Source organism: Stenella coeruleoalba (genome assembly GCF_951394435.1).
Source record: "Stenella coeruleoalba genome assembly, chromosome: 19".
NCBI classification, from domain to species: Eukaryota; Metazoa; Chordata; class Mammalia; order Artiodactyla; family Delphinidae; genus Stenella; species Stenella coeruleoalba.
Window position 1 is genome coordinate 47,245,511 of NC_137165.1, and position 12,301 is coordinate 47,257,811.

A 12,301-nucleotide genomic window follows, 5' to 3' on the forward strand; every position below is an offset into this window, starting at 1 on the left:
AGACAAACTATCAACCAAGTAAGAAGACAAAATATATCTTCAGACATAAACTCAAAGAAATTTTCCCCATCTTTGTACTCTTCCTCAAGATAACAATGGAAGACATACTTCACCAAAACAGGGAAGTAGGGGCTTCTCTGGTGGTGCAGTGGTTGAGAATCTGCCTGCTATTGCAGGGGACACGGGTTCGAGCCCTGGTCTGGGAAGATCCCACATGCCGTGGAGCAACTAGGCCCGTGAGCCACAACTACTGAGCCTGCAGGTCTGGAGCCTGTGCTCCACAACAAGAGAGGCCGCAATAGTGAGAGGCCCGCGTACCGTGATGAAGAGTGGCCCCCGCTTGCCACAACTAGAGAAAGCCCTCGCACAGAAATGAAGACCCAACACAGCAAAAATAAATTAATTAATTAATAAACTCCTGCCCCCAACATCTAAAAAAAAAAAAACAGGGAAGTAAACAGAAAAAAAAGAAGTCATTGGACTTAGAAGAGAGAAACGAAATTCCCAACATAATGATAAAGGCAAGTTCCAGGACAACTGTGCAGAAGGTCTTAGAGAACTACCAGTCCAGACTGAAGTAAAGCATAGAAGCTCTAGGAGGGCTATCTCCAAGAAGAAAACAAAGCCAACAGACTATTTCATGTGGTGAACATAAATAAGCAGAGGAGACGTTCAGTACTGTAAGAGAGTTTGTGAATTTCTTAATGAGATGGAAAACTAAACAAATGGCAAAGTTAGACAGTTATTAACTTCATAAAAACAGAAGTTGTCAAGAAAGAAAATGTAATCACTGCACACCACGTGACTCAGTTATGAATATTTACATGATCATAATAGCATAAACACAGAACAATGATGTAGCCGAAAAGGTTCAAATAACTATACAGGAGGACTGGGAGAAGGAAAGGGTCATGTGGATGTTGTAGGAATGGGATGAGAGATAGCAGCTGTAAAAGCTAAATCATTTTCTATGGTAGAAAATGTAAAAATAATACCTAACACGAAATAAATATATATTTATATTAAATGCTATAAATAAGCACGATATCTAGAAGCAGAAGAAAATTCTAGAACAAACAGCCGAAGGTATTGAAAACAGTTACCCTGAGAATTGGAATCAGGAATAAGAATGGGACAGTTAACTGCATTTTCCCATTAAAAGACCTACAGTATCATCTGCTTTTTTAAAAACAGTACATATGCTACTATGATTAAAATAAAATTTAGAAGAAACCATCCATATAAGAAACAAAAAGAATGCCTATGAGTGTACTCCAATTATGATTTCTGATTTATACTTATAACTGACCTAAAGTGAATTAATACCTTTATTTGATTGAAAAAAAGGTGTGTGGGGGGGTTGCTCTATACCGTGTATCCATTTTGTTCTTCATGGGCTTATTAAGCATAGCTCACCTTCCAAAACCAGCTATCAATAAGCCAAAGTACTTTCACACTAGGTTTTGCATCCCTCTGTGAGGACCAAATTACACCACAGATCAAACTCAGATCATATTCAGTGATTCTTTTCAAAGACTATATCAAATAACAGTGATTCCATGTTTCATTTCAAATAAATCGTTTAAACCTACAGGTCATAATGCTGATTCCATTTTGGATCAAGTGTATTCTTCACAGTATCTGTAGAATGGCACTGCCCAGATCCATCAACCACCACCTTAGCAAATGGATCAGGAAGCCCTGTGGGGAAAAAAGGGAGGGTTCTTTTTAATTAAAGAATATTTTGACATGGAAGATTAATTAAATAAAGATTAATATTTGCTACAAAAGATTATTCCAGTCTTCATAAAAAGTTTAACGATAAGCTATAAATGAAAAGTGGTCAATTTTAAAACTAAGATTAAAGTTAACTCTACATTAAATATCAAAAACTACATTTTTTCTTGCTCCTATCTCAAAACACGCTCAGCTTAAACTACCAAAGTCTAGAGATTACTTTATAATGTGTAAGTTATCATAGATCTTTACCAGCCCTTTAACCCCAGAAAGGTGAATGCTTAAAACATCCCTGGCTCTCTTAGAGATTTCCCACGGTCTCCCTTAGTAGCTCATTTAAAGGAAAGAGCTTATTAAAGTTTTCACACAGTAACACAGGCTACAGAGATATCAAATTAGCCAAAAAGTTTTAATGATTAACTATCATGAGTGATGAGAAACTGAAACAAAAAATTTAATATCCTGCCTTAAAAGAGAATACTATCTAATTGGGAAAATTAAAACACCATACACTAAAAACAAAAAACCAAAAAAAACTCCTGAGAATAAACAAGTTTTTGACCATACTGATTATAAAGAAAGCACTTATAATACTATGTCAGGCACTATTCTAAATGCTTTACATATGTTAGATCTCTTAATCTTCAAAATTACCCCATGGGGTAAATACTACTATTCCATTTTAGTGATGAGGAAACTGAAGGCAGAAAGGGGTTAATTAACTAGCCTGAGGTCACCCAGTAGTAAGTGGCAGAGGCAGGGTCTAAAGTTTAGATTCTAAACCCATGCACACACAATCTGGTTCTTGATTTCATGCACTTAACCACTATGCTGTATCACACCTCTCATTTACTATGTAGTTCAACAGTGAGTACAAGAGCTCAGAAAAGCAGAACAAGTTGAGTGTGAACAATAGAAAAAGGCTTTCTTCTCCCCCGCTCCCCCCCCCCCCCCCGCCTTTCTGAGGGGATGGGACTCATCTGGGCTTTAAAGGACAAACAGGAGGCGTTCCAAGGAGGGTATAACAATATTTGAAGGACTTTGAGGGGTTTAATCAAAGCATTTGTGCTAAGGTGTAAAAGTAAATACTGTTGGAGAGATAAGACGGATCCAGTAAGAGAGGCTTAAAAGTCAGAAAATAAAGGCTTGGAATGACTGAGGTAGAGAACAGAGAGCCACTTTAGACGCTTGAGCATGGCTGTAAATACACTGTCATATTTGTCTACTAGTGGTATTCAGAGAAGGAAAGATTAAAGGTACAGAGAAGCTGTTGTTAAGCTTCATACAGTAGGATGAAGAACGGTAGGATGAGTAGAATTTTAAAAGTCAGGGGATGAAGGTGGAACTAAATAAAATATTGGAGACCACAACAACAGTTTAGATGTGAGAGATACTGAGATACTGTAAATTTCCTAGGGACAGCTGAAGACACTAAAATGAAATGTTGGTAAGTGTTGATAATCGCAGAAATTTTGTACCTTGATATATCTATGCTAATTTTTTTTAAGTCAAGATACTAATCTGCCAAGATTTAAGGCCAGACAAAAATCACCTAGCCAGTTTCCCACTTCTATGATTCTGTGATCTGTCAACTTCAAATAAGTAAGAAAAGACTAATATTTAAGAGTATTAAGTATTTAAGAAAAAACCTGGCAAGTTAGCATAGCAATCTATTTAACTATATTGTTTAACTAAGTTTAGCACTATTCATATTAGTATTTCAATAATACCTAACCATTTGTAGATGTGTCTAATGGAAGAATACTTTCCCCTCTACCTTCAATAACATTAAGTATTTTTCTCCTGGGAGGAATCCATTTTATCTTGTTCTTTTGATTCTACCATCTAAACAAATAAACAGATAAATGTATGTCTGCAAGCAAAAACAAACAAAAATCACATTTCTAGCATTCCCTTTAGATGGTGCTTAACTAGTTAAAGAATTAGGACTGAGAAAAACAACATTTTCCACACAGAAGTCACTAGGTGTGGCTTCCAGATCCTTATTTAAGTATGAAAGTCTAAGTCCCATCCTCCTATGTTTCCCTTCTGTTAAATAATACAAAATACAAGCTCTATTCCCTAACAAAAAAATACCTAGGTTTCAACTTACCTGATTATATTATTCTGCAAGAATTTAACTTGAGAGCCAAGTTCTTCCAGTGTAGTCAAAGATATCAAGTTTTCAGAAGTTAGTGAGACCTCTAGCGGTAAATATGAAGTGGCTAAAGTATTTTTTAAAATTTCTCCCCATCATTTCTGAGTCATATAAAATAGCTAAAGCTCAGGAACTTCCTCACTACACTAACGCACTTAATGAGCTGCAAATAATGAAACAAAAATTTCAACTTAAGAGTTACTTACCAGAGAAAATAAAGCTTTATTTTTGATTGGGGAAGAAAAAATACATTCAACCAACCATGTTGCAGCTCACTGACTTCAATTTGGCCCCTATACAAACCTTAACAAAGTACCTTACACACAAAGTTTTTACTTAAACGTTGCATAAAAAATGGAAAGAATTTGATACTAATAAAAACATTCTTTTAAAAACACAGATAATGGATAAATGGATAGATAGGTGATAAAGTTAATGGCAGAATCTAGATGATGGGTATTCACTGTAAAATTCCTTATATGTTGCTATGTGTCTGAAATTCTTCCTGCCAAAATTTTGGGGGAAGGGGGATGTACTGTACTTTTATTTTTAAAAGCCAGTAAGTTTGAAAATAGTTCCAAAAAATGCGTTAGCAAAACTTTTCTCAGCAAAGGTAGATACCCTGGAATAAATAGTATTATCTCAAAGTATACAAATTCCAAAAGACAACACATGGCACTGCATTTTTTTCTATAGTTAAATATATTTATATATACACATATATATACTCAGCCTATAGTCATGCTTCATATTAAAATTTACATTTCCCATTCAACATGATTTAAACTGATTTACAAGCAAAAACAACTATATTACAGTATCAATAACTGCATTCTGATCAATAAAGGCACACTCTCACTCAAATTTGATTAAGAGATTTAGGAACTATTATTTAACTCTTTCTCTGAAATTAATGTGGGCAACCCTCAACTTATAAACAGATCAAAAATAAATATAAATCTATCACAGCAGGAGGACCTCCGCCACTGTGAACCTGCGGGATATTCCATCCTTGGCTGAGTCCCTTCTGAAAGCCTCAGGATTGGCTTTCCTGTTTTCCTTTCCAGGGTCATCAAGTGCTTTTTCCATTCTGAGTTTTAAAGATAATCACACAATTTCCCCTAGTTTTCTTATCCCTGAAGCAAGCTCACAACTCAAGAATTTTTATCAATTTTTACTGCTTACAACAATAAAAAAGGGGAAGATTTCCTTCTTTCTTTCACGTACAACTTAAGGACAGATAAAGATCATATAACTGATAATAATCGGCTCTCAGGGGCTTACAGAGAATTAGAGTAAGATTCCTCTAGATTTCCTAGGAAAACTGAGACAAGGATATCTGATATTTTATTGGAGAAGGTGTGTCTTGGGACTCTAGGGGAAGGAAAAGAATTTGGGAAGGAAGGCTAGGAGACAAAACTGAAGAGTTTGTCTTTCAAACCAGACCAGTTGTCTTGGGGAGTATAGAAGCTCTAAGAGTGTGCACTACTCACTTCCCTCCCTCTTCTTGTCACCTGCCTATCCAATCCCATTGGCCACTTTGCAGTCCCACTAGGATAAATCCTACCTTGGATCAACCTTAAGGAGGGTAAAAGGAGTACACATTGGCTATTAGGTTATTAGCAACAGGGATGAGGTGGGTAGTTCAGCAGCAGCCTGTGAAGATAACATTAATTGGTGGCAGCAAGGAGAGAGGTCACACTGGCCTCTCCTCCTGCGACATGCTTTGGGGTAGAAGGCACATGGTACATAAACTGAAAACTGCTTAATTATGTCCCAGATTATCCTATTTAATTGCTTTCCCATATAAGCATAATTTTTCAATTACATAGTTTATGCTATTTTATAAACTTTAATTCAGGTTCTACTCTAGGAAGACTAAGTAATAAAATTTCAAGTGGAATGAATTAAGTATGATTTAAAAATATATCAAGAGCTTATTATTCTTTTAATCAAACACTTGAAAATTAACTAAGTCAGATATTAAATTAGACAGCATACATAGCCAGTTTTTGCTGGCTGATAGGACCTGAATCTAAAAATCTAATGAACTTCTCTATTTCTAACTTCAAATATTTTTACTTATCAAATTTTGCTGGCTTAAAACGTATGGACACCAAGGGGGGAAACTGGCGGGGCGGGGTGGTGGTGGTGTGATGAACTGGGAGACTGGGATTGACATATATACACTAATATGTATAAAACAGATAACTAATAAGAACCTGCTGAATAAAAAAATAAAATTCAAAAAAAATTTTGCTGGCTTGGACTTTTTTGTTTTACTGAAAATCATATCTTTTTTAATATATTTATTTATTTATTTATGGCTGTTTTGGGTCTTCGTTGCTGCACGCGGGCTTTCTCTAGTTGTGGCGAGCAGGGTCTACTCTTTGTCTTTTTTTTTTTTTTTTTTTTTTTGCGGTACGCGGGCCTCTCACTGTTGTGGCCTCTCCCGTTGCGGAGCACAGGCTCCAGACACGCAGGCTCAGCGGCCATGGCTCACGGGCCCAGCCACTCTGCGGCATGTGGGATCTTCCCGGACCGGGGCATGAACCCGCACCCCCTGCATCGGCAGGCGGACTCTCAACCACTGCACCACCAGGGAAGCCCAGGGTCTACTCTTTGTTGCGGTGCACCAGCTTCTCATTGTGATGGCTTCTCTTGTTGCGGAGCATGGACTCTAGGTGCATGGGCTTCAGTAGCTGTGGCGCGCTGGCTCAGTAGTTGTGGCTTGTAGGGGCTCTAGAGCACAGGCTCAGTAGTTGTGGCACATGGGCTTAGTTGCTCCACTGCATGTGGGATCTTCCCAGGCCAGGGATCAAACCCAAGACCCCCACATTGGCAAGCAGATTCTTAACCACTGAGCCACCAGGGAAGTCCAAAAATTATATCATTTTTACATAATAATTTAAAGCGAATGTGAAGTATAATATTATAGGGTAAACACACACACGTGAGTGGTACTTCCCAATCTTCCCTCGCAAAACTTAATCCTAAATAAAGCCACAAAAATTTTCACAACAGATTGGCAAAGAGACTGCAAATATGTGAACTAAATGTCTGTTTTGGAGTCTGAGACATAAGAGATTCTACGATCAAATGTGGCAGAGATTTCTTTCCTATACTCTGGAAATTCCAAGCAGGCTAAATGACTTCTCTTCCTTCTAATGACTCCTGAATGCATGGGTAAAATTTCCTATAAAATGTTAGGGGAAAAAGTGCTTACGAAATAATCTCAAACCTTTTCTAGAAATCTAGTAGTATGCACACCTTCAATATACATTACATTCATCTGCATATACACACACGTTTCACACAAATATGGGGGGGGTGGATAAAGGGAAAGGGGCTAAGGAGCACAAAATCGTCTTTAAAACATGTGATGCCAAAAGCCTCTGAATCAAAGAATTCATAAAACAACACTGAGTATATTTCTGAATAGAGAAATCCCTAAACCAGAGAATTCTGAAAATGCTTTCCAAAGAATCTACACACAACATACAAGATTTAAAGTTAATTTACTTACGGAAAAAATCCTTTTTCACCAAGTTTTTTGCACAGAGTACTGTAAAGGAAACAAAAAATACATGGGAAGAATTAAAATGGTGAGACTGCATTGTCAAAGTTTCATTTCGAAACACTGAAAATACCAGTGAATAATAATTAAACACTAACTATAGCAAGGTATGAAATATGATCACAATCTTTGATTAAAGACTAGCAAAAGACAGTTGAACCAGTGGTGGCAACTTCAGCAATGATCACCAGTAACAGCTGAGGGCAAGAAAGTTTTTAAATCTGGTATTCTAATAAAGAACCACTTCCTGTCTTCCATCAAGATCTAGTCTCAGAGTGGCTTAGTGGCAAGGGAAAAATATAGTTCTAAGGAGGAAATATGTAAATTGGGGGTTTTATATATATATATATATATATATATATATATATATATATATATATATTTTAAGGGTAAAATAATTTTATACTGAAGAGGATCACAAGAAAACAAAGCTTAATTGATACTGGTGACTTTTTTTTAAAAAATGACATTCTGTTACTCTCCATCTAAACTCCACAGAAACATCGGCTCAATGACAAGAGAGATCTACTATACCTTCCAAAAATTAAGTTAATATATTGAGATAGCTATCCCAAATCCACATTCTCTGGATTACCTTGCATTAAATTATCACTTACACAGTGATGGCTGCCCAACCTTGTGAATATATTAAAACCATTGAATTGCATGCTTTAGAGGGATGAATTTTACAGTATGTGAATTGCATGTCAATTTAAAAATCACTGTTTATACAGTCATTAACTTCTTTAATCCAAACTTGTTACAAGTGAAGGGAAACCACCAATTTCCATATATTCATATTTTAATTTATAAAATATCTATGAAAGTAATGTTGGGTTAACTTCTACCCACTTCTACTCACAGTTTAAATGGTCTGTTCAATTAGTCACACTTATTGCAAGTTTAGTGTATAAAAATTCATTTAACATAAACCTTGGGAACAAGTCTAAATATAATTAATCACTTGAAAAGTTCAAATAAAAATAATTTTGAACACAGATGCCATCAGTAAATGAATAAAATTATTAAGTAAGCACAAGATACTGATTTACTAGTCAGAGTCTCTTAGGCCCTGTCATAGTTTAAAAACATAAGAACTCAATCATGAAAGCTAAGGCCATAACTCGGAGTACCAAATCAGAAACTTGATTTAGAAGAACTCTTCCCTAGGGGCTTCCCTGGCGGTCCAGTAGTTAAGACTTTGTGCTTCCACTGCAGGGGACACAGGGTCAATCCCTGGTTGGGGAACTAAGATCCTGCATGCCGCGCAGTGTGGCCCAAAAAAAAAAGAGCGAGAGAAAACCAAGAGGGTGGGTGTTGTTGTCATATAGAACCTGGAATTGGATCTGATTAAACGTTTTAAGAAAAAAAAAAAAGAATAACTCCTCTATAAATTTTTATTATCATCATATAAACTGAACAGAATACTCAGGATCAATACATATACAACACATACATAAATCCAAATTATAATCTCCAGTATTGACGAGGCATTCATAATTTTTAACCACCATCCTAAGATTCAAGATGTAAAATAAATGCACACCCTACTTAAGAGAAATAGAAAATATATGGGAAGTCCTCCAACTTCTTGTCACTAAACCTACAAACGTACTGTTTCAACACTCATTCTTTTTTTCTTCCTTCCACTTACAATGTCTACTCTCCTAACACCATCCTTCTGCCTGTACTCTGGATCTCATACCCAACCCATCACTTTCTCAAGAACTTTCCCTCCACTTCCTCTACCGATTGCCTCATCAGTATTTAAACATATTCAAGTCTTGCCCATGCCTCCCCACTCCAGCCACCATCCTACCTCTTTTCCTTCATAACTAAACTACTTTAAAACACTGTCTACACTTTGTGACTTCACTTCTTTATATCCACTAATGCCTCAATCCACTGCAATTTGGCTTCCACTCTCACCATTGCCCCTATACTGCTTCTCCAAAGCCCTGGGGACCTAATTAATAAATCCACCCAATGGACACTTTTCATTCTTTATCGCACTTGACCCCTGAGGGGTATTTGCCACTACTGACTACTCCCTCTTCTAAAACCCCTCTCTTCTTTTGGTTTCTGTTTAACACCACATTCACCTGGTTTTACACCAAGCATAAAATTCATTCAAAGTCTTTTATGCCAGATCTTTTTCCTTTGTTCCACCCATGAAACTTGAGGTTCTTCAGGGCTTTACTTTAGGTCCTCTTTTACTCTATAAACCGAGGAGCACAGATATCCATCCTGTAAACCTCAGAATTATATGTAAACTGTTAATATGCTCAACAAAATATTAGCAAACTGAAACCACATGATCAAGTTGGATTCATCCCAGGATCACAAGGATGGTTCAACATATGAAAATCAATCAATGTGATACACTACATCAGCAAAAGACAAAAAAAACCACATGATCATCTCAATAGGTGCAGAAAAAACATTTGATAAAATTCAACATCCATTCATGATAAAAACTACTGAGGGAACATATCTCAACATCATAAAAGCTATTTATGACAAAACCACAGCCAACATAATACTCAATGGTGAAAAGCTGAAAGACTTCCTGCTAAAATCTGGAACAAGACAAGGATGCCCACTCTCACCACTTCTATTCAACAGAGCATTGGTACAGATGACATGATACTAGATACAGAAAACTCTAAAGACTCACACAAAAACCACTAGAACTGATAAACTAACTCAGCAAGGTAGCAGGATGCAAGATTAACATACAGAAATCTGTTGCATTTCTTTATACTAACAAAGAAATATCGGAAAAGGCAAGTAAAAAAAAAAATTCCCTTTAAAATTGCATCAAAAAAAAAAACACCTTAGTAATAAACCTGACCAAGGAGGTGAAAGACTTACATGCTGAGAACTACAAAACATTGACAAAAGGAAATTGAAGATGATTCAAAGAAATGGAAAGATATCCCATGGTCTTAGATTGGAAGAACTAACACTGTTAAAATGGCCATACTACTCAAGGCAATCTACGATTTAATGTGATCCTTATCAAATTACCCATAACATTTTTCACAGAACTAGAACAAATAATCCTAAAATTTATATAGAACCGTAAAAGACCCAGAATTGCCAAAGCAATCCTAAGGCATAACGCTCCCAGACTTCAGACAATACTACAAAGCTATAGTAATCAAAACAGTGCAGTATTGCCCCAAAAACAGACATATGGATCAATGGAACAGAATAGAGAGCCCAGAAATAAACCCACAAACCTATGTTCAATTACTCGTCAACAAAGAAGGCAAGAATATACAATGGAGAAAACACCAGCAAGCAGTGTTAGGAAAACTGGACAGCCAAATATAAATCAATGAAGTTAGAACACTCCCTCACACCATACACAAAAATAAACTTAAAATGGTTTAAAGATTTAAATATAAGACACAACACCATAAAACTCCTAGAAGAGAACACAGGCAAAGCATTCTCTGACATAAATCATACCAATGTTTTCTTAGGTCAGTCTCCAAGACAACAGAAATAAAAGCAAAAATAAACAAATGGGACCTAATCAAGTTTATAAGCTTTTACACAGCAAAGGAAATCATAAACAAAACAAAAAGACAATCTACGGAATAGGAGAAAATATTTGCTAACAATGCAATTGACAAGGGCTTAATTTTCAAAATATACAAAGAGCTCATACAACTCAATAACAAAAAATTAAACAACCCAATCGAAAAATGGGCAGAGGGCTTCCCTGGTGGCGCAGTGGTTGAGAGTTCGCCTGCCGATGCAGGGGACACGGGTTCGTGCCCCGGTCCGGGAAGATCCCACATGCCGCGGAGTGGCTGGGCCTGCAAGCCATGGCTGCTGAGCCTGCGCGTCCGGAGCCTATGCTCCGCAATGGGAGAGGCCACAACAGTGAGAGGCCCGCGTACCGCAAAAAAAAAAAAAAAACAAACTACAATGAGGTATCACACACCAGTTAGAATGGGCATCATCAGAAAATCTACAAACAACAAATGCTGGAGAGGGTGTGGAGAAAAGGAAACCCTCTTGCACTCTTGCTGGGAATGTAAATTGATACAGCCACTATGGAGAACAGTATGGATGTTCCTTTAAAAAACTAAAAATACAATTACCATATGACCCAGCAATCCCACTACTGGGCATATACCCAGAGAAAACCATAATTCAAAAAGACACATGCACCCCAATGTTCACTGCAGCACTATTTACAATAGCCAGGTCATGGAAGCAACCTAAATGCCCATTGACAGATGAGGATAAAGAAGATGTGGTACATATATATAATGGAATATTACTCAGCCATAAAAAGGAACGAAATTGGGTCATTTGTAGAGACGTGGATGGATCTAGAGACTGTTATACAGAGTGAAGTAAGTCAGAAAGAGAAAAACAAATATCGTATATTAATGCATATATGTGGAAGCTAGAAAAATGGTACAGATGAACCAGTTTTCAGGGCAGAAATAGAGACACAGATGTAGAGAACAAACATATGGACACCAAGGGAGGAAAGTGGCAGGGGGGTGGGGGTGGGGTGGTGATGGGATGAATTGGGAGATCGGGATTGACATATATACACTAATATGTACAAAATGGATAACTAATAAGAACCTGCTGTATAAAAATAAATAAGAAATTTAAAAAATAAATTCTTTTAATAAAAAATAAATTAATTTAAAAAAGAAAGAAAAAAGATGTGATACACACACTCACACACACACTCTGGAATACTACTCGGCCATAAAAAAGAATGAAACAAGGCCATTTGCAACTACATGGATGGACCTAGAGATTATCATACTAAGTGAAGTAAAGCAGAAAGA

At 36.7% G+C, this 12,301-nt stretch overlaps 1 protein-coding gene across 4 annotated transcripts in view; it reads right to left on the minus strand.

The window, feature by feature from the left end:
• Positions 1 to 12,301, minus strand: part of SMURF2 (SMAD specific E3 ubiquitin protein ligase 2) — a 120,522-nt gene that overhangs the window by 46,531 nt on the left and 61,690 nt on the right. For 2 of the 4 annotated variants that reach the window (XM_079906116.1, XM_079906117.1), the window contains exons 2-3: positions 7,422 to 7,460; positions 1,593 to 1,701 (exon numbers count right to left, since the gene is read on the minus strand). Coding sequence is in view for 1 of the 4 variants with exons in the window: in XM_079906117.1 (XP_079762243.1) it covers positions 1,593 to 1,701; positions 7,422 to 7,460 (148 nt within the window). In the remaining 3 variants the exon portion in view is untranslated. Of the gene's footprint in view, positions 1 to 1,592; positions 1,702 to 3,467; positions 3,487 to 3,514; positions 3,541 to 7,421; positions 7,461 to 12,301 lie in introns of those variants that run through there. The other 2 variants (XM_079906118.1, XM_079906119.1) reach the window with 2 other exon arrangements.